The sequence below is a fragment of the Pongo abelii genome, chromosome 7 (genome assembly GCF_028885655.2).
Source record: "Pongo abelii isolate AG06213 chromosome 7, NHGRI_mPonAbe1-v2.0_pri, whole genome shotgun sequence".
NCBI lineage: Eukaryota > Metazoa > Chordata > Mammalia > Primates > Hominidae > Pongo > Pongo abelii.
The window spans coordinates 30,010,001-30,033,887 of record NC_071992.2 but is presented as its reverse complement, the minus strand read 5'-3'; the positions used below and the strand labels follow the sequence as shown (position 1 = coordinate 30,033,887).

At 42.4% G+C, this 23,887-nt stretch overlaps 1 protein-coding gene across 3 annotated transcripts in view; it reads right to left on the bottom strand.

Annotated features, from left to right (window-relative positions):
- Positions 1-3,865: 3,865 nt before the first annotated feature.
- ELP3 (elongator acetyltransferase complex subunit 3) overlaps positions 3,866-23,887 on the bottom strand; it is a 99,882-nt gene continuing 79,860 nt past the window's right edge. For all 3 annotated transcript variants that reach the window (XM_002818944.6, XM_054561375.2, XM_054561376.2), the window contains one exon: positions 3,866-5,368. In XM_002818944.6, the coding sequence (XP_002818990.1) occupies positions 5,292-5,368 (77 nt within the window). In that variant the 3' untranslated portion in view covers positions 3,866-5,291. The remainder of the gene's footprint in view (positions 5,369-23,887) is intronic.

Below are 23,887 nucleotides of genomic sequence, written 5' to 3'. Positions count from 1 at the left end.
AGTAAATCTTGGTATTGAGCCGACAGATTTGTGCTTCACATCTGATTCTAGGTATTGTGATGATAAGAGTGTGAGATTAGAAAGGCCTGCTGAAATCAACCGTGCACCTACAGACAGGAGACCACTAGGTAGTCACTGCAAATGATGGAGTAGCTTGAGCCAGGGGTTCGAGACCAGCATGGGCAACACAGGGAGACCTCGGCTCTACAAAAAAATAAATTAGCCGGGCGTGATGGTACGCACCTGTAGTTCCAGCTACTTGGGAGGCTGAGGCAGGAGGATCATATGAGGCCAAAAGTTGGAGGCTGCAGTGAGCCAAGATAGTACCACTGCACGCCAGCCTGGGAGACAGTGAGACTGTGTCTCAAAAGCAAAACAAACAAACAAACAAAAACCATCAAGTAAATCCATACTGAAATGGAAAGATGCTTACTTTACATCTTGTAGAGTAAAAAAGAAGCAACATGTACAATATGACTCTTCTATGTAAAGCCGATTGTATGTCTGTGTGTGTGTTTGTGTGTGTGTGTGTGCAGAGAGAGGTGGCTGGAAGGACATTCATCACAATGTTAACCACGGCTGGCACTGACGGTGGGATTTCAGGTTATTTTGTGCTTTTCTGTCTCATTTCCATTTGTTATAATGAGCGTATATAATTTTCAGAGCCCCCAAGCGCTATTTTCATTTAAATGAAAAGAGCAGGCTCTTTCTGTACTTTGCATTCTCTCTTGAGGAAATCATCCACTTCCTCTCCCGCCAGTTGGAACTGCTGGGATGCTGATAATAGGGCTTCTCTCACAGGCTGCCGTGAGGGTGAAATCCACATCTGAAGGCACAGGCTCGGCCTGTTAGCATCTAACATAAGCTGACTGGAAACGCTTTCCTCTAAAAGAGGCAGAGTGGGGCCGGGTGGGGTGGGAAGGGCTGAATCACTGACTCGGTCTTGAAGCTTGCATCTTAGCATTTAGTGACTGAGACCAGGGCCACTGCACTGGGCCACTCCGGGGTCCTATTCAGACTATAGTATATGCAATCCCCAGACATTTGGGGAATGGCACTGTGACTGCACCTGGGTGCCACAGTGGCTTCCTGTGATGCCAGGCTCAGAGGTGAAGACACCAGCCTGCCTTCCTTACTTAAGTAATGGAGACAAGGTCAGATGCGGTGGCTCACGCCTGTAATCCCAGTACTTTGGGAGGCTGAGGCGGGAGGATCGCTTGAGTCCAGGAGTTCAAGACCAGCCTGGGCAACACAACGAGACCCCTCCTGCCTCTATAAAAAAATAAAAAAATTAGCGGAGTGTAGTGGTGCATGCTTATAGTCCCAGCTACTCGGGAGACTGAGGTGGGAGGAGTGCTTGGCCTGCGAGTTTGCACGGCTACAGTGAGCCATGACTGTGCCACTGCACTCCAGCCTGGACAACAGAGTGAGATCCTGTTTCAAAAAAAAAAAAAAAAGAGTAGTGGAGACTATTCACCTTACCTTATTGACCTGGAGGATGGTGGGGGCTGCGGGGATTTCCCAAGATAAGGAAGGTGAAGGACCTGAGGCAGAGTCCAGGGCCTGGTGGAGGCTCAACAAATAGTCGTTTGTTCCCCTGAATGATGAGACATCTTCCAGGTGGACAAGAGGGGAATTAGGTGTGTAGAGACAAAGGAGATAAAGCTGCACATCTGGGTGACGGCAGTGAAGGCAGGATGGAGAAAAGCAGCCTAGTGGCAACTTTTTCACAGGCATGGATTTGTCTACATTAAAATCAGTTTCTAGAAACACCATTTTTGGAAATGCCTTCACAGAATGAAACACAAACGTATTACTGGTGTACACAACTCCAATATACAGAAAGGTGTCCCCTCCCCATCCCAACCCCTGCCACAAATCGCTGCCAGACTCCCTAGGCGGACACAGCCACCAGCTCACACTGGGATCGGCAATGCGTGCTGCTACTGGACAACTTTCCAGGAAGCCACTCCAGTGACAGCGGCATTTCAAAATGCTTTTTGCTGTTGCAATCTCAGCTAGGATCTTGGCCCTCAAGGAATGGATCTGACAATGTGCAACCCTAGACTTGTGTGAATAAAACAGACCAGAGGAGGAGAACAGAGCCTTGGAGCATTAGAGATACTATTCTTCTGACATGGGCTTCTAGAAAAACTTAGATTGTAACAAAGAATCAGAAATTCTGTCAGCAGAGAAGCTCCCTCACTGAAGAAAAAAATGGGCCGACGATTGCACTTGTTAGATATTAGTAATCAAAGCTAGTGCGTCTATATGCTTCCTGTTCTAAGAACCCTGCATACATGGGCTTCTGTAGTCCTCACTCCCATCTCACAGATGAAGAAACTTTGCAGGGTTGACTTGCCCAAGGTCACACATCAGCAGTGAAGCCACTTCATTGGGGGCAGCAACAACTATTGGTATATGTCCTGGTTTATGCAGTGTCTCTCAAATGCCATATCTGATTCCTACGCTTGCCCCGAGAGACACGTGTTTACAAACAGGGAAATGGTAGCTCAGAACGGGGAGGGGCCTTGCTCAAAGCTTCATGTTTAATGAGGAAACCAGGTTTTCAGATTCCAGATCGTGTGCTTTTTTTTTGGTAAACTCAGGGGTCTGTGAGTTCTTTAGGAGCAAGATTTTCTGTTTTCAATGTGATAATCTTGAAAACAAAAAAGCCGAAACCCCATTGGCAATGAAAATTTGCAATCTGAAAGACATTTTAGGGGAACAGGCGTTGGTTTTTGAGTTGTCTTTGCAGTACTTTAGGGTCTGCAGAGATGGAAAATGGAAAAGCGGTTTGCTTGTTCCCAAATGGGAGGAACAATGAGTTTTACCAGGCCCTTTCATTCGGTAATAATGTATTTTAAAAATCTCATTTTCTCTTCAAATTTATTTGTCTGTTTTTGATATGACTTGAATTAAAAAAAGAAAAAAAAAAAAACTTCAGGTGATGTATCCAGAAGTTGAGCTAAAAGCAGAGCTTTCTAGATTGGAGGTGGTTGCTAAGGAGTCCTTCCGTTCAGATGGGATCAGGCTGCAGCTGTGATGGTTTCACACTGAGGCCAGCAGGATCGTGCCCAACTGAGCTTTCTTATGAGGTGGCCCCACAGGCCTCAGAGCAGACAGACCAGCCGGACAGTGAATGCGCCAAGCACCATCCGTGCTGGAACAAGCTCAGGCAGTCACAAGAGAAGCGGAAGCTTCTGGTGGCAGAGGGAGGCGGGAGCTCTGACACCCAGGGGAAGCTCCCCAACTGCTGCCGTTTTGCACAGGCCACAAGATACGGCAAGGAAGGCCAGGGATGAGCTAGAAAGAGGGATTCTCGTGAATCCTGAGATAAAACCAGGATTCAATAATAGCTGACAGCCATCAGGAAGGTGCAAGTTCCTGTCATTGTTTCAAATTCCCGAAATTGTCATCTTTTGAAGTGAACTTTCCACGTGCAGGCCTTTTTACCATTTCACAAAAGCCCTTCTTGTACGTTATGTGTGTGGATCCATTTGGGCACCTAGGACAGATGAGGTCGAGGCCCAGAGACTTTGCGCTCTAGGGCTGTGCAGCTGGTTCCGTCTCCAGCAACACAGCTCTGACAACCAGCGGGAGTATGCTTTATTGTTTTATTTTTATAGGGTAAAAAAGCATAACTGAGAAGTAGCTAAGTCCCTAAACGACACTCATGGAAAGCTGTGGTAGTTCCACAGCGAGCCCATAACAAAGCCACTGCCATTTGCCTCATGGCAGTTTAATGAAATGGCAAACAGCACCCGGGAGGAAATGAACAGTGCCATAGGTTGGAAACTGAAACCTGCACATATGTGGCAAATGTCACTGCATTTACAGGGAGAGAAAGAAAACCACATGACTCTTCTTTGTATGTTAAAGACTTTATTTTTAGGCCCTTTCAGAGGAATCAATTCCTTTAAACCTTTGTAAAATGCCACAGGAGCCAAGGTTAAGCGATGCTTTTAACTTAGGAACTGACCCTCTCCAGGCAGAGTCTCCAAAGTAGATTACCTCGAAATTTCAAAGAGGCAGTTCTACAAGAGGAGCCTTTGAAGAAGCCAATCCTGTTTTCCATTGTTTTGCTTTCACACACGGGTTGAACTTGAACTCTTACCTTCCTCCATTTATAACAACCAAAATCCACCTTAAAAAATTAAAGGCTGGGAGCGGTGGCTCATGCCTGTAATCCCAGCATTTAGGGAGGCCAAGGTGGGTGGATCACCTGAGGTCAGGAGTTCGAGACCAGCCTGACCAATATGGTGAAACCCCATCTCTACTAAAAATACAAAAATTAGCAGCGGCGGGTGCCTGTAATCCCAGCTACTCAGGAGGCTGAGGCGGGAGAATTGCTTGAACCCAGGAGGCGGAGGATGCAGTGAGATTGTGCCACTGCACTCCAGCCTGGGTGACACAGTGAGACTTTCTCAGGAAAAAAAAAAAAAAAAAAAAAAAAAATTGCAAGTAATGGCTTCTGTGGAAGCAAATCTTGATTTAGGGGCACACAACCTCAGACTCCACCCGCTCAGGATAGACAAACAGGAAAGCCAAACGCTCTCTGGGGACCACACTTGTGGCTGCCCACACTGCTCTGTAGTTGCCAAGAGGGTGGGAAGTAGAGACAACAAAGAACGTGGAATGAAGCTCTTTGTCATCGCCGTCTCGGATGCCTGGGAGAGGCTGGTGGCCGGCTGCTGCCAGGCTAACACCCCCACAACTGCAGTTCCTCTTTCCCAGTCACACTGCTATTTCTAAACATCAGCACTGTAATCAGAATGATTTCCATGAAAACAAAAGCTCATTTTCCTAACTTGCGCTCCAATGCGTATGTCGTTAAAGGGCTGAGATTAGAGTCTGGTGGTTTTCCTGTTTCAACCTGACTTTCTGTCCCTAGGGTATATAAATAAACTACTCCTAAGTTTGCTCCTCGAATGACAATCAGTTTTATTGCATGAGTTATGGTGTCCAAATGAGTTAATTTGCTTTTGTCACCGTCTGAGTCAAAATAGGCCACCTGCAGGCCTCATGCAAAATGTAGAAACTGGATAGATGATTTAAGCCTCAAAAACGCAAGTGATTTTTTTGGGTGCACGCAGGAGAGGGCGGATCTGGGGTGTGGTCAGCAGATGACCAGCCGTGGCCTTGAAGGCAGTTTCCAGTCTCTGCAGCTGCGGGATGAGGGTGAAGCCCCCCATTTGCTCTGCTCAGCCTCTCTGTTGAGTATTTAAGAAATCCTGATTCTCCGTGTTCTGCCAGGGAGGATACTGCAGAAAGGTGGACTGGTGTGGCCACTATTTCAGCATCTTCACCATGTACGGGCCTTGTAATCTGTAGCCGATCTTTCTATAATAATTCCTGGTGCCGACCCCTGCAGAAAAATCGAAGTAAAAAAAGGAGCGTTCACTTTAGCAACTCTCAAAAGTCGGCATGTGCTTCCCTCAGCCTTACACCCTCTCCCACCCAGAGACCAAATTCTCTCCCACATAAAATCTCAGTTTAATAAGTTTGGAACACTATAAGTTTGGAACACTATTACTTTGAATTCAGGCTGCATTAAAATATAGAAACTGCTAAGTGGAGAGAAGTAAGTCTCTCCCTGATTTTTAACTCAAGCTCAGGGTATGTGACACACACACTCATAGGCAACAGCAAATGTGCGCACCCGTGTGTCGGAGCCTACGTATTCACTATCCTACTGGCAGCACCAAGCACTACCTTAGGTGCTACAGGTGAACGAGAAGAGGTGGATTTACTGTCTGAGCTGCCTATGCTCCAGATTAGGCCAAACGATGGACGGTTTCCCAGAAGTTTTAAAGAGAGAAGAGAGTGGGGGAAAAAATGGGATCTCCACTCAGCCCCAGTAGCGAAGGTACACTTGTGGCTACTGTCAGAAGTGTTGGAAGTATACAGGGCTTAACAAGAAAAAGTGTTTTCCTCATTAGTTGGTGTCAAAGAAGCAGGTTTGCTGAAAGGCCCTGGCTCATGAAGTGTGGTTTGTGAAGAGAAGTGTAGGTTTTCCACATCAAGCAACTGTCCAGTTCTCTGTTGACACCAACTGGGTGTTCTACAATTTAACTCAATTTGGACCCTACCTACTCTGATGAGCGCAAGGCCCCCAGTTCTGAGCTCAGTCCAGAGACTGCCCCCAATTTCAGACACCAATTGCAAGCAGAGGGGCTGCAGGTGGCCTACAACTGCTGTCCAACTTGGCTACAAATGGAGGATTCCTACAAGCCCCTCCTCAGATTTGATAATTTGTCATAATGGCTCACAGAGCTCAGGGAAACATTTACTTACATTTACCGGTTTATTACAGGATACGATAAAAGATACAAGTGAACAGCCAGGTGAAGAGGCACACTGAGTGAGGTCTGGGAGGGTCCCGAGCACAGGAGTGTTTGTCCCCACCGCGTTGGGGTGCACCATGCTCCCAGCAAGTGGATGTGTTTGCCAAAATGAAAAGTTCTCTGAACCCCATCTTTTAGGGATTTTTATGGAGTTTCATTGTGTAGGTATGATCAATGACTAACTCCATTTCCAGCCCCCTTCCCTCCCCGGAGGATGGAGAGTGGGGCTGAAGGTTCAACCCTCTCCTCATGGCTTCATTTGTCTGGTGACAGGTCCCCACCCGGGAGCCCCCCAAGAGTCACCAGGTTAGAACAAAAGATGCCCCTTGAATCCCTGCAGCTCAGGAAATTACAAGGGTTTTAGGAGCTCTATGTCAGGAACCAGGAACAGAGACCAAATTATATTTTTTATGATGTCTCAACATTCAAGGAACATGAACTAGTTGAAGTTGGTACTAAAGGTCCATTACCCCTGCATATTGGATGCATTCCTCAAAGAGCCCGGCTGTCTGTGCCTGGCAGTGAGACAGCTGAGGCTGGGCGGGGACAGCGATCAGCAGCACCTGCCGCAGGCACTCCCTCCGTCCTTCCCTCCCTCTCTGCACGTCCCTGCACTGGGCTTTGGAGAAGTGCATCTCCTGATTCTCCTCTAGCTCACTGGCTGCCCTTCCTCAGTCTCCTTTGCTGGTTCCTCCTCGTATCCCTAACTGAAATCAGTGCAATATGCAGCTCTTCTGTGCACGCACTTCCTTTGACACTGAGCGTAAACCTGTGTATATACTGGCAACCCCTAAATCTGTCACTCAGAGCTCTCCTTGAGCCTCAGATTCATCCACAGGTGCTGCACGACCCACCTGAATGTCTAAATTGCATGGCAAGTGTAGCAGGTCAAAAACCGAACTCCTGGTAACCTGCCCCCCAAGCTCCCTCCCGCAGGAAGCTCCCTCTCTGTAAATGGCTACTCCACTGCCAGTTGTTCAGGGCAACTCATTCTCATCTTTCTGTCAAATTCCAAATCAAGAGACTTGAAGAAAATGAAAGAGAAAGCCCTGAGGCTACATGGAGGGGGGGGGGACAGGATTCTAGGGAGCAGGAAAAACAAATGTGAAAGTCCTGAGACGGACGTGCACTCAACTTACTCAAGGAACAAGGAGGCACCATCATGCAGGTCTCCTAAGGAATTTGGCTTTTATTCTGAGTGAGATGGAAGAATGAGATGATGCTGGTCAAAGGAGGGACATGATCTGACTGCTGTTTTGAGAACAGAATGAAGGCTCCAGGAGGGCAGGGGTTTTGTTTTATTCACTGTAGAGCTGTCAGTACCCAGAGCGACGCCTGTCACATGTGAGGTACATGGTAAATATTTGCTCACTGAATGGATATGTGACCAAGGGCAGAAATAGGGAGACCAGGTAGGAAGTGATGACAGTAATCCAGGTGGGAGATGGTGGTGGCTCGGGCTGAGTCACAGTGGTGAAAAGTACCCAGAGCCTGGGCACATGTGGAAGGCAGAGCGAAAAGAATCTGCTGACGGATGTAGGGTGTGACGGGGGCCAAGGCGACTCCAAGGTATTTAGCCTGAGTAAGGGGAGAGTCTGGAGAAACAGGAGCTACCACTGCCTGGGAGTGAGGAGAGGGTGGGAAGAGCTGCAAGAGGAATCAGGAGTGGGGCTCCGGTCAGGCTGCATGTGGAATGGCTGCTAGACATTCATGCCAAGATGCTGAAGACTCTGATTTTGGAAGCTTCTGTTGTTCTTAAAGAGACACAGGGAGTGCTATGGGCTAGGTATTTGTCTCCTCTGAAACTCATGTTGAAACTTAATCCCTATTACTGAGCGGCGGGGCTATGAAGAGGTGACTAGAGTGTGAGGACTCTGCCCTCATGAAAGGATTAATCTGTTCATGGACTAACAGGATAATGAGTTCTAGTGGTTTTACAACAAGAGGAACAGGGTCCTGAGCTGGCACATGCAGCCCTGCCACTGCCATGTGCTACCCTGTGCCACCGCAGGACTCCACAGAAAGTCCCCACCTGCAAGAAGGCCCTCACTAGATCCAGCCCTTTCACCTTGGACTTTTCAGCCTCCAAAACTGTAATAAATAAATTCCTTTTCAGGTATCCTGTTATAAGCAATCGAAAATGGACTTAGAAAGGGACGGTCTCTTTTCTTGGATGTTGCTTTGCAAGGTAATTTCGGACTGGGGCAGTTGTCTTGCAAGGGGCTGAAGTGGCCGATGAAGAGTGAGAAGGCAGAGCCACCTGGCTCCTTTTTGAAATTGCTGAACCCTGAATTAACCAGTCCCAAAGCTTCTCTATATATTTCTTATGAAATATTTTCCATTTGGTTTAAGCCATTTTGAGGATATTTTTGATTTTAAGTATACAGCTCAGTGTTGCTAAATACATTCACACTGTGGTACAACTATTACCACCATCCATCTCCAGAACTCTTTATCTTGTAAAGCTGAAACTCTGTACCCACTAAACACTAACCCTACTCCCCCTCTCCCAGCCCCTGACAACCCCCATTCTACTTTCTGTCTCCATGAATTTGACTCCTGTAGATACCACATGTAAGTGGAATCATGCAGTATTTGTCCTTTATAACTGGCTTATTTCACTTAGCACAATGTCTTCAAGGTTCATCCATGTTGGGTATAAGTCATTGAGCTGAGTTTTCTGTTACTTGTTAACTAAAAATATCATAACTGACAAGCAAGCTTGAGGACAGGAAGAGAAAAACAAATGAGGTCAAGCCATTATTTAAAATCAGAATTTGGAGTAATTCTGAACACACTGCTCTCCTGCTTAGAATCACTAATGATGTGTCCCAAGATAAAGTTCAAATTCCTTAGCCTGATCCACAAAGTCTTTCCTGCCCAGACCCTTCAACTTTAGTTCCTGGCACAGCTGACTAGGTCCAGGATCAGCAAACCAGCCAGGGCATCACCACGCGGGCTCAGCCACTGCCTCTGGGCGCTTCCCTCAGCAGCCGCCCACTCTGTCTGCAAAGGCACTCCCAGCCACCCTCCCACTCATCCCCCACCAGGAGACCTGTGCAGATACTTCCCCTATCTACAAAGAAGCCAGAATTCACAGCACTCTCTCTCCAGGCTGGCTGTGTGCCTTAATTAGAGTTCCACTGTTTTAGTAACCACACTGCGCAGGTCTGTCTCCCTCCCTCGGATGTCAGCTCTTTAAAGTCAATGGCTTCTATCATCAGTGTCTGGCATATAATCAAGATGCAATAAATGTTTGCAGATCTCTCATATGCTGTTCAGCTATTCTTACGTTGTGTATATACAAAGAAATGTGTTCCTGGAGGATGTATTTGAAAAAAAAATTGGCTCTATGTTGGGTGTTGGGTAATGGAATGATTGAATGTACAAGAGCTGAAGGGCAGGACGACTTCTTAACCTAGGTACAAATTTCCTACCTTGTTAGCTAAGAGATTAAGACGCAGCTTCCTGACTTATATTATTATCTCTATCTAACAAAAACTTCCCCAAATCTTTCAGAAATATTTCTGGCTTTTTATATTTTTATTTTACTTTTACAAAACAGATACTGTTTTCCATGGACTTAAAACAATGTATCTTGGAGAATGTCAAACACACAAAAGTGCAGAGGACAGTGCACTGAACCTCCCTGCACCCATCACTCAGCTTTAGCAGGGACAATTCACCCAGGAGATCTCTTTTTTTTTTTTTTTTTTTTTGAGATGGAGTTTCGCTCTTGTCGCCCAGGCTGGAGTGCAATGGCATGGTCTTGGCTCACTGCAACCTCCGCCTTCCACCCAGGAGACTTCTGAGTTTTGAGCTTTCTACTCACGTGAACTTAGAAAACATCTCTAACATTTCCTTTTGGTTCTGCTCAGCTCAGTTCCTGGAGACATGTTTAGTTTTGCTCTTTTATATGTCCTCTGTCAAATGAAAATGATGGCCTAATTTTAAGACAGAAGATGTGTAATTGTTGGTCAAAGTGCTTTACTTCCAAAAATATGCATCAACCTACATTTGTCTACCATAAATGGCTGCAGAGGTGAGAGAGAAGAGTTCCTTACATCTAACACAGGACCGGACAGTCCTTGGATAACCAGAAAGTTCAACAATCAAGAGTGCCCTGATTTCTTAGGCATGCTGGTTAAAAGAGCTGCTTTACTGGGGTACATCTAAGTATTTCTCATCATGATTCCCACGGAGCTACAGGCTCCTTGGGCCTTCTACTTTTTCCTTTCTACAGGGGGTGTGCCCTAGAAACGATTACCACCTTGGGCAGGGGCACTCAGGCCTCACGATGGGCCTTTTGGAGGAAAGCTGTGTACTGAAGTTCTTGTCCTTATTTTCAATAAGGCGCAGCACGCCTGAGATGGCGAGCTCAGCCCTGAGATGGAACACTGTCTCCGGGTCCTCTGAGAAGTGCTGGCATCCAGGGGAGGGAACTTCACCTCTAGTCAGTCTGGACTCTAACCTCTGCTCACCTAAAGAGCTAAATTTCTTTCTGCCTCTTGTTTTTTGAAAGAAAAATTTCCTCCTGTTTCTACAACCTGCAGAACAGGTTGGGAAAGGCATTACCCCTGCACGTAGTCACCAGGGCTGCGCGAGGGCCTTGCTCTGCTCTGATCCCCTCTTCATGCTCAGCAGGGCTCCCAGAAAGTCCTCTGTCATAGTAACTTTCCTTTTGTTAGCCAGCCAAGAAAAAGCAATCATCCTTCAGAGCTGACGTCAGCCACCCTCCTGGACTGACGTGCAGGCTGCCTGGACCGTCTCGGAGCCCTCAGCCTAACTGCTCTGTCTCCCCTAGAGGAGAGGCGCCCACAGGCTGTAGAGGAGCCAAGTGCTCCACCCGATGGCCTGCGTGGGGTTCTGCCAAATCCCTGGGATGGGGAATGCGCAGGAACTCACTCCATGCAGCGGCCTCAGGGTGCCCTGCTACACAGCCAGCATTAAGAACAGCAGGAGTGGGGAGAGTCCAAACGCAGGCTTTGTTTTGTAGCACTTTGGAAGGCTGAGGAGGGTAGATCACCTGAGCTCAGGAGTTCGAGACCAGCCTGGGCAACATGGCAAAACCCTGTCTCTACTAAAAATGTAAAAAATTAGCTGGGTGTGGTGGTGAGTGCCTGTAATCCCAGCTAATCGTGAGGCTGAGGCGTGAGAATTGCTTGAACCCAGGAGGCAGTGAGCTGAGATCCTGCCACTGCACTCCAGCCTGGGGGACACAGCGAGACTCTCTCAAGAAAGAACGGCAGGAGTTGGGGGAGTCCAAACACTGGCTTTGTTTTATCCTCCCAAGTTCCCTCATCTACACCCTGAGCTTTCCTACATGACCTTTTCCCTATTCTGTAGGCAGGATAAATATTTTATCTTCCCCACTCAACCAGCAATGATGATGACATGAGTTAGGTGAAAAAAGAATACCTTGCAAAGTGCCTAGAGTGAATAGCTTCTGTGGTGGCCTCCCCTCTGCCTCTGCCCCAGGACATCCACCCCTTTGGGGAGAAGAACAAGCCTGTTTATTTGTACATGAGCTTTACTATATGTAAGTTATTAAAATGACTTCCACTGCACACACTTTAGACCCATGGAAAGGGGTTACGTTAAAAGCAGAGGACACTGCTTGCTCTGGGATGGGCCGAGAGGAGTTAGTCAGCACTCAGTGGGAAAGCCCCCTTCCCAAGGATGACCTCTGGCTACTGCTCCAAGGCTGGCTGCCAAGAGCCCCTGGCCTCCCTGTGAATCTCCAACCCGGAGGAGACCCAGGGGTACAGCATCTCTCTGATCCTTTTCTGAACCAAATGTCCTCAAGCCCCTCATGATGAGAAAGAAATCCTCTGCTTTGATTCCATGTCCCTCTCCAAAAGATACGTACCATGTGGCTTAATCTGCTAACTCGAAGGATTCGGGAAGGGGAAAATCACAAGCAATGCATATGCCAGAGCCTGGGCCTCTGGCTGCAGGAGCACACTCATCCTGGGCTGCTCAGTGTTCTTTAGTAAAAATGGGAAATCAAATCACACAACCTTAGACTAACCAGAGGCCAAAAAAAAAAAAAAAAGGGTGGGTGGGGAACAAACCCAGATGTGTTTTTTTTTGTTTTTGAGATGAAGTCTCACTCTTGTCACCCAGGCTGGAGTGCAATGGCGTGATCTCGGCTCACTGCAACCTCTGCCGCCCAGCTTCAAATGAGTCTTCTGCCTCAGCCTCCAGAGTACCTGAGATTACAGGCGCATGCCACCATGCCCAGCTAATTTTTGTATTTTTAGTGGAGACAGGGTTTCAACATGTTGGCCAGGCTGGTCTCAAACTCCTGACCTCAGGCGATCCACGTGCCTCGGCCTCCCAACGTGCTGGGATTACAGGTGTAGCCACTGTGCCCGGCCACAAACCTAGATGTTTACTTAAATTCTGCTGTGGTTCTATTTTAGAGAGAAATTGTAGGGGAAAGAGTGGGGAGATGGAGTAAGCCAGTCTGTGTGGTACCTGAGTTCGTTGAAAACCAACTCTTTGTTCCTCCAAGTTACTGCAGCTTTCTGTTCTAAGGGGATAAATGCAATACCAGAGTAAAGCCTTTGGACACTAAAAATAAGTATACCTTTCCTCTAAAAGGGAAAATAAATCACAAATCAAGAGCAGGAAATGAACCTAAGTGCTACCTAGCTTGTGATTCTAACTCCATCTCAAAACAAAGAAAACCACTTGATAGCTGAGTGACTATAAAGTTAGAGGAAGATTTAAATACCTGCCAGGCACTGGATTGCTAGAGGCTCTCCATGCACTAATTTTATTTAAAATGTAACAAGATTGCAATTATTGTCCTTAGGAGAAAGGTGAGTTTCAGAACGGGTCATAACTCAAGGCCACATTATAGGGAAGTAGAACAGTAACTAGGACCCAGCCTGCCCGACCCCATGGTCCAGAGTGTTTCTAATGCACCTGGCACCTATGTGATGGGGTAGGCCCACCCAACTCCCCTGACTCTGGTCTTGGACCTCTAGTCTTCGTGGGATAGCACATCCCTTCTTTTCTGGTAAAGAAAGGACTTGCCATTTGTCTTGATCACCTCACCTCCTGTATCTGTGTCCAGTTTTTCAATGTCCTTTGATAAGTCATTAGATGAAACAAACATGGTGGCTATTTCCATTGTTAACAATATGGCTTAGTAAGAAACTGAAGAATAAATCACAGAAAAGGGTCTGATAACAGGCAATAAGAAACTTTGTAAACAGATTCAGCTTACAAATGTGAGAATGGGAAGGGGGATACTTTTCAGTAACAACTTGATAAACTGCAGTCACCGTTTCTAAAATGTTTGGAGGAAAACAACAAAGAAGGCTCAATGATGGAAGCTAGAGGCAGGGCAGAAGAGTCGGCAGTATTTAAGCTTAGTGAACAGATGATTTCAGGCTTGATTATGGCAGACAAAATTAAGAATAATGCTCCAGCCAAAGACAATGAAAATATTTGGACAAAATTAAAAATGTTTCTGCTAGGAAAGTATCAGAGACTGTTAAGAGCTCTCAATTGTCAGGCCAATAATAAGGAGAAAATGTGAGCTTCCAGAGGGGAGTAGAAGTGTCTCAGGGTGTTTGATCTAGGAAGGGCACCTGAGATACCGGCGGCGTGGGGGCGGCATCTTGCGGCCACCAGAAGCAGAGAAGCAGTCATAACACTCCCACAGTGCCCTGCTGTTTAGGAGGTGTGGAAGCAACTGAGAGGCAGAGTTGTTTCCACACCTTGAGGAGGCTCAAGGAGATGGAACATGGGTCGGAATTCAGAGCCTGGCACAGACAGGGACCCAAGAATAGCATCCCCTCTTCTGGATTGTATTCTGAAAGGCTCTGAATTGGGAGGAGGGATGTGGTGGGGATAGGAATCTTCTAGATAAACCACAGCCTTGGTCCTAGACAACTATGACTCTGAGATGCCTGGCTAAAGGAAACAGGTCTTCCTTGGAAGAAGCTAGCATCACCTAGGTCTTGAAGTATTCCTGAAAGCAAATTCTCATATAAAATGCTCAGCAAATGATAAAAAATGATGAGGTACACTTTGAGACAGGACATGACAAGAAACAGCAGAAACTCCAGATGAGACATCACTTGACACAGACTGCAAACAGGTATGCCTACTATGTTCCATGTCTGAAAACAACTGGAAACATTAAAACATGACATTACAGAATGGAAAAAGATACCAGAAATTTAGGAAATGTTAAAATGTGGGACGAATGCATCAATGGATGGGTCTAGCAGATCAGACACAGCTAAATTAGTAACCTGAAAGATTAAGTCAGAAGAAATTATGGACAACAAAGCAACGCTGGTGGGGAAGAGGGTATTAGACACAGTGGATACAATAAATAGGTCTAAAATATGTTTAACTGGAGTCCTAGGAAGAGAGGTGAGGGAGAATGGGATAGAGTCAATATGCATGTGTTAGAGGCTGCAAATCACACAGAACTGATTTTAAAAACCAGTTCACTGATTAAAGAAGCCCAAGGAAGCCCAAACGGGAAATCCATACCTAGAACCTAGAAATATCCTAGTGAAACTAGAGAGAAACCAAGACAGTGAAGACAGTCTGAAAGAATAAAAATAATATATTTTTTAAAAAACCACAGAAGTAGCCTGAGGGAATATCCTCAAAGACAGATAGCTGATTTCTTACCTGCAACACTGAAAGCCAGGAAATAAGGGGAAGACAGATGCAAAGTACTGAAAGAAAATACCTGCAAACCCAGAATTCTATACCCAGTGAAGACGACCTTTAAGACAAGGGTCCCCAACCCCCAGGCCACACAGCATTTACAGCCGCTCCCCATTGCTCACATTACTGCCTGAGGGGCGGTAACCACCTCCTGTCAGATCAGCAGTGGCATTTGATTCTCAAAGGACCACAAATCCTATTGTGAACTATGCATGCAAGGGACCTAGGTTGTGTGCTCCTTATAAGAATCTAATGCCTGATGATCTGTCACTGCCTCCCATCATCCCCAGATGGGACTGCTGAGCTGCAGGAAAATAAGCTTGGGGCTCCCACTGATTCATATAATTATTTCATTATATATTACAATGTAATAATAAAAATAAAGTGCACAATAAATGTAACGCACTTGAATCCTGAAACCAACACCCCAACTCCCTTACTATCTGTGGAAAAATTGTCTTCCACAAAACCAGTCCCTGGTGCCTGAAAGGTTGGGGACCACTGCTTTAATAATAATGCAAAATAAAGACATTTGTATACAACCAAAACTGGAACAACTTGCTACCAACTAAAGGTATAAAGAAAACAATGTGTGCAAACTACCAAAATATCCATCGACAGTAAAACAGATAAACTGTAGTACATCAATGGAGTCCTACATGTCAATGAAAATGAAGAAAATACTTTAAAGATACAGCAAAGATAGAAGAGCAAAGAAGTGGTAAATATACAGTTGCCCCTGGTATATGTGGGGGGCTGGTTCCAGGACCACCCTTATATACCAAAATCTGCACACACTCAAGTGTTGCAGTTGGCCCTGCAGAAGCTGCGTCTATGAAAAGTCAGCCTTCTGTATACGCAGGTTTCACAGCCCACAAATACCGTGTTTTCAATCTGTGTTTGGTTGAAAGAAATCCGAGTATAAGTGGACCTGTGTTGTTTAAGGGTCAATTTTATCAGTAAATCCAAATGAATACTAACTGTACATAATATCTTGTGGATTTTAGAAAAACTCGCACACACGTGCACACAGCAACTTCAGAAAGAGGATCTCCAAATGGCCAGTAAACACATGAAAAGGTCGTCAAAATCATTAGTTATCAGGGAACGCAAATTAAAACCACAAAGAAATGCCACTCATATTCATCAGAATGGAACAACTAAAACTCATACATTTCCTGTAATAGTGAAAAACTAGAAGCGCTTTAGAAAGCCACTTGGCAGAATCCTCAGCTAAATCTATGTACTCTCTACAACCCAGCAACTGCACTCTTAGGTGTACACTCTACAGAAATATGTCCTTATGTGTCCCAAAATACATACACAAGAATATTCATAAGTCTAACCTGGAAACCCAGCAAGAGTTAAGACAGATAAATTGTGAACTATCAGCATAATGGAATCCAATATATCAATGAAAAGGAATGAAATACAGCTACTACAACATTGACTCAATCTCACGGCAATGTTGAGCAAAAGTAACCAGAACAAAAATATGCAACAAGAAAACTAGACTATGTACTTAAGGGATACATACTTACGAAGAAAATACCAAAAAAGTTAGGATACTGGGAAGAAAGAGGGAAGGGCCAACAGAGGCACTTCTTGGATGCTGCTTATTGATGTAAGTGGGGGTTAGAGAGTACGATGGTCTGAATGTGTATCCCCCACAAAATTCGTATGTTGAAACTTAATCCCCAATGCAATAGTATTAAGAGGTGAGGTCTTTGGGTGACAATTAGGTCACGAGGCCTCTAGAACTATGAGAAATTTCTCATTTATAAATTACCCAGTTTTGTTATAGCAGCCTGAGTGAGCTAAGACATACAGGTATTATTTAACATTTTATAAACTCTGCTATTTGTTACAGCTTCCAGTAAACTTTTAAAATGAAAAAGAAGGCAAGATTAAATAATCTCAACTATGTGACTGCTTAAATGGGGACTGAAATCAATTCTTCACATCTATGGAAAAACAAGTGAGCCAGGGTTGTGATTCCAACGGGACAAAGAACAAACATGGAATTATTAATGTGATGTAACAGAGGAAGAAATAATGAAGTTTAATTGATCAAGTATTTGCTCAGTATGTACTAGGAGCCTGGAAACTGAAGTTTTATCTCTTGGAATTCCTTAAGAAAAACCTTGGCTTAATAATTTAAATGTTTTCATGTCTGAAGCAGGAAAATGAATTAGCTATTACAGGCGCATTCTTGTTCTTTGATGCTTACTTGTTAGGACATAGGCCACCCTTCACTGCTAGTAATGTGTTCTTAGACAGAATTAAAATTGAGGCCACATCACACTCTCACAGCCAAACTTGTAAATCTATCCTTTAAAGCTCAAATTTCTGTTTTGATTACATGCAAAACATTCAGATGATTTATGATTGTTTAATTAAAAGAAATCAGTGAAATAAAAATAAATTAAACTATTTTAATTGCTTTTGGGTTCAATTAATCAACTATTGCCTACTTGATGTATCTACCAGCATTAATACGAGGAAATATATTCATTAGTTTCATTCACTTGCTATTGAAATGAGACTTTATTATTTCTCATTGATCTCCTGCCAGGATGGCAATATTTTACTCTTCAACAATGCACACTGATATGAAAGTTGGGAAAAGGTTTTTATCCTGAATGTTTGAAAATGAACCAATTAACTATATACCCTAAACCTTTCCAAATTTTTTCCCCATTCTATTTATTAAAAAAAATCATACAAAGGTTACCCATGTATAATCTTAGTTCTTCAAATTGGTTATTGCAACTAACACAGTACACATTATTCTCCATCACTGTGGAAATACAGAGTATCTCAAGAGAGTCTCCTACCCAGCAGCCTAAAGGTTCTTCTACACATTTTGAAAAGGCTACCAAGATAAGAACAAAGAATAAAAATAGGTAATTTACAAAGGAGGTATACAGAATCTAAATAGATACTACCATGATAACTTACAGTTGGGTGATGCTGGTGGGTTATCTTACAGCTCTTAGAGAGTTTTTTTCTTTCAGGGAGTCTGGCCCATGATGTGACATAGGATGGCCCACAATCATCTGATTCAAAAATAGAGTGTCTCTGTTCCTATCAGTGCAGGATGTTTGCTATGTCACACATCATTCTCACTTCTTTACTCATGTCAAAAATCATTAGTGTGTCTCTGCAGACGTTAGACTGTACCATCTTGTAACCTGGTAGGAAGAGGGACCCCTTCTATTTATAGTCTCTTTAAATACAGACTTCAAGAGGGAAAATGGCAAGGTAGGAATTTTCAGAGATTCATCCTTCTGCTAAAACGATGATTAAGCTGGAAAAAAAATAATTGGAACCAACTATTTTGGAATGCTGGAACTTGATAAGATACTTATAGCGACTAGGGGAGTGTCTGATCAGGGAGAGGCTGTAAAACTTCACTCAGGGAACAGCATGCTCAAGCCACCAACCATCCCGCATTCCTTAGCTCCACTGTAGCCACAGGATTGGTAACTTATTTTCCTGGAGCAGCTGGCTGGAACTGGAGTGGGCAATAAGGACCTAGTCCTCCAAAAATGTGGGGCTGTGTATTATGTTCACTTTGGAGGTTCCTGGAAGGACCAGTGCAGACACTTGTCTTTGTTTTGACCCCATCTTGCTTCCTTCGTGGAGTGTATCAAAAGATTTGAAGAGATACATATCCTTTTTTCTTTTTTTGAACCAGACATTTAAGAAAAATCCTTTTCAGGTCACAGGCTGATCACAGAGATAAGAACAGAAATTTCAGTGACTACACACATAATGAAGAACACAGACTTTGCAAAAATAGTTTGGAGAAGTCACTAGACAGGGCCGGGTGCAGTGGCTCATGCCTGTAATCCTAGCACTTTGGGAGGCCAAGGCAGGTGGATCACTTGAGGTCAGGAGTTCGAGACTAGCTTGGCCAACAAGGTGAAACCCCGTCTCTAATAAAAATACAAAAAAATTAGCCAGGCGTGGTGGCACATGCCTGTAATCCCAGCTACTAGGGAGGCTGAGGCAGGAGAATAGCTTGAACCCGGGAGGCGGAGGTTGCAGTGAGCTGAGATCATGCCACCGTACTCCAGCTTGGGTAACAGAGCAAGACTGACTCCATCTCAAAAAAAAAAAAAAAAAAGAAGTCACTAGACAAATGCATGATTACAGACCTCAAAAGCAACTCCTCAGAAAGAGAAGAATGCTTTCCAGAGTTACCACATTATACTAACTGTGTAGTTCTCAGTAGTTCAATATAAAATTATAAAGCATACAAAGAACAGGGAAGAAAGGCTCATTCACAGGAAAAAAGAATTCAACAGAAATTATTCCTGAGGAAATACAGACATTGGGATTACTACTCAAAGGCATTAAATCAACTGCATTAAATATGCCTAAGGAGTTACAAGAAACCATGGACAAAGAAAGGATATCAAGGGGATAGTATTAAAAAGAAGGAATGTCAATAGACAGGTATTATATTAAAAAATAGAAATTCTGGCACAGAGATGTATGATAGTAAAAATAAAAAATTCACTAGAGGTGTTCAATGGCAGTTTTGAGGAGGCAGCAGACAGAATCAGTGAACTTTAAGATAATGCAATTGAATTTATCTAGTCTGAGGAGCAGAAAGAAAAAATGTAGAAAAATAAAAGACGTGGGGGATACCATCAAGCATACCAGTATATGCATTGCTGGAGTCTCAGAGGGAGATGAGAGACATAAAGGGTAGAAAAAAATATTTAAAGAAATGGCTGAGTACTTCCCAAATTTGTTGAAAGACATGAATCTATACATTCAAGAAGCTCAGCAAATTCCAAGCAGGATAGCCTCAAAGAGATCCACAATGATCACAATATGAGTCAAACTGTTGAAAACCTGAGAAAATCTTGAAAGCAGCAAGAGGCAAAATGAGTCATCACATACAAGTAATCCTCAATTAGACTAACAACTGATATTAGAAACTATGGAGGTCAGAAGGCAATGGGATGGCACATTTAAAGTACTGGCTGAAAGAAAAAAGTAAATCTGCCAGTCAAGAATTCTATATCCGACAAAACTATCCTTCAAGGATAAAAGAGAAATTAGGACATTCCCAGATTAAGAAAAGCTAAAGAAGCTTATTACTACTAAACCTGCCCTATAAGAAATGCTAAAGGAAGTCATTCAACCTGAAATGAAGAATAGGCAGTAACTTGGAACCATATGAAGAAATAAAGAACATTAATAAAGATAATTACATAGGTAAACATAAAAGCTAGTATTTATTGCACTTTTGGTTTATAACTCCTCTTTTCTTCCTATATTATTTAAAAGGCAAATTCATTAAACAATAATTTTAAGTCTAGGTTAATGGATACACAGGTATAAAGATGTAATCTGTGACAATAACAATAGAGGGGGAGGGACAGAGATGTATAGGAGCAGAGTGTTTGCATACTATTAAAACTAAGTTGGTATTATTCAAACTGTGACTGGAGGCTTAAAATGTTAATTATGATCCCCAAGGTAACCACTAAGAAAACAACTAATAACCAAAAGAGTCATAGAGTGATTACATTACCAGACAAAACAAATTTTAAGTCAAAATAGGTTACAAGAGACAGAAGACCATTATATGGTGATAAATGTTCAATGATCAGGAAGATTTATACAATTATCAACATATATGCACCTAACAACAGAGCCCCAAAATATATGAAGCAAAACTTGACAGGACTTAAGGGAGAAATAAACAGTTCTACATTAAGACTTGGATACTTCAATATCCACTTTCAACAATTAATAAAAAAATTAAGACAAAAGATCAATAAGGAAAGAGAGAACTAGAACAACACTTTAAACCACTTAAATCTAACAGACATATATAGAACATGCTACCACTAATAGCACAATGTACATTTTCCATAAGTGCACATGGAACATTTTCCAGGACAGATCATATGTCAGGTCAAGAAAACATGTCTTAATAAATTTAAAAAGACTGAAATTATATAAAATGCCTTTTCTGATCACAAAGAAATGAAACTAGAATAACAGATGGAAACTGGAAAACTCCTAAGTATGCAGAAATTACACATTCTTAAACAACCAATGGGCTAAAGAGGAAATCACGAGGAAAATTGGAAAACACCTTTAGCAAATGAAAGACAAAATGCAACATTCCAAACTTATAGGATGCAGCAAAAACAGTGCTCAGAGGGAAACTTATAGCTGTAAATGCTCACATTAAAAAAGCAGATACATATGATCACATTTGGGATTTTAAAAGCAGATATATCTGAAATCAATAACCTACTCTACACCTTAAGGAACTAGAAAAAAAAAAAAAAAAGAGCAAACAAAACCCAAAGCTAGCAGAAGGAAGAAAATAATAGATTAGAGTGAAGATAGAGAATAAAAAAAAAGTCAAAATCAAAAGTTCATTCTTTGAAAAGATCAACTAGCAATGTTCACCTTAGATTGGCTTAAAAAAGAGAAGACTCAAACCACAAAAACAGAAATAAAAGGGGGCATAACTACTTACTGTACAGAAATAATTCTACAAGAAAATACTATGAACAACTGTACGCCAACATGTTAGATAACCTAGATAAAACAAATTTCTCAAAATATAAAAACTGACTCATAAAGAAACAAAGTCTACATAAATATATAACAAGAAACTGAATCAGTAATAAAAAATGTCCCAATAAGAAAAAGCCCAAAATCAGATGACTTTACTAGTAAATTCTACCAAACAATTGAAGAATTAATACCAATCCTTCTCAAATACTTGCAAAAAACTGAAGAGGAAGGACACTTTATAATTCATTTAATAAAGCCAGCATTACTTTGTTATCAAAGCCAGATAAAGACACTACAAAGAAAACTATAGACCATCATCCCCTTAAGAATACAGATGCCAAACTCGTCAATAAAATACCAGCAAACTGAATTTACCAGCATATTAAAAGGATTATATACCACAACCAAGTGGGATTTATCCCTGGAATGCAAAGATAGTTCAACACACAAAAATCAATGTAATAAACCAAAACAGAATTAAGTAGGAAAAAAAATCATACAATCAGCTCAAACGCAGAAAAAGCATTTGACAAAACTCACAACCCATTCATGACAAAAACACCCAATACATTAGCATAGAAGGCAACTTCCTTAACATTGTAAAGACCATATGTGAAAAATTCACAGATAATAATATCATGCTCAATTGTGAAAAACAGAAACCTCTCTCCCTAAGATCAGAAGCCAGATAAGGTTTCCCATTTTCACCACAGTACTTAAAGGTTCTAGCCAGAGGAATTAGGCAAGAATAAGAAATGAAAGGCACCCAAATTGGATAGGAATAAGTAAAACTATCTCTATTCAAGATGACATGACCTTATATGTAGGCAATGCTAAAGAATCCACACATATACAAAATTATTGGAGCTAATAAACAAATCTAGCAAAGCTGCATAATACAAAATCAATATGGAAGAAAAATCAGTTTTATTTCTATATGCTTATAATGAACAATTCAAAAACAAAATTTTAAAAATCTCACAACAGCATCAAAAGAATAAAATATCTTGGAATAAATTTAAGCAAGAAGGTGCAAGACTGGCACATTGAAAACTACAAAACATTGCTAAAAGAAATTAAAGAAGACTAAATAAATGGAAGGAGATCCTGTGTTCATGGCCTGGAAGACTTAACATTGTTAAGATGATGATGCCACCCAAAGCCATATAAAGATTCAATGCAATCCCTATCAAAATCCCAATGGTGGCTTTTGCTGAAATAAAAACAGCCATGTGAAAAATCATATGGAATTTGAAGGAACTCAGGATTGCCAAAAACAATCTTGAAAAAGAAGCACAAAGTTGGAGACTCATACTTCCCAATTACTACAAAGCTACAGTGATTAAAACAGTATAGTACTGATGTAAAGATGGACATATAGGCCAGGAAAATAGAAAATAGACTTTCACTTCTCTTTTCAATTGATTTCTGACAAGGGTGTCAAGAGCATTCAATGGGGAAAGAAAAGTCTCTCTCACAAGTGGTGCTAGAAAAACTGGATATCCACATGCAAAAGAATTAAATCAGACTCTTACCTTATATCATATACAAAAATGAACTCAAAATAGGTCAAAGATCTAAATTTGAGAGCTATAACTTTATATAAAGCCCTTAGAAGAAAACATAGAGGAAAATCTTCATGTCCTTGACCTTGGCAATGGTTTCTTAAATATAACACCAAAGACACAAATAACAAAAGTAAGATAGATAAACTAGACTTCATTAAAATTACAAACTTTTGTGCATCAAAGGAAAGTATCAAGAAAGTGAAAAGGCAACCCACAGAATGGAAGAAAACATTTGCAAATCACATATTTTATGAAGGTCTAATATTCAGAAAATATGAAGAACTCCTACAACTCAACAACAAAAAGACAAACAATCCAGTTAAAAAATGGGCAACAGATCCAAATAGACATCTCTCTAAAGAAGATAAAAATGACAAAGACATTCAACATCATTAATCATTACAGAAATATAAGTCAAACCTCCCACAGAATGCCATTTTATACCACTAGGATGGCTATAAAAAAAAAAAGAAAAATCTCAAGTGTTGGCAAAGATGTAGAGAAACTGAAATCCTTGTGCACTGTGGGTGGGAATGAAAAACAGTGCAGTTACTGTGGAAAATAGTTTGGTGGTTCCTCAAAAAGTGAAACATAGAGTTACAATTTGACTCAGCAATTACACTTCTGGGTATATATGCAAAAGAAATGAAAGCAGAACTCAAACAGGTATTTGTACACCCTGCAATATTATTGACAATAGCCAAAAGGTGG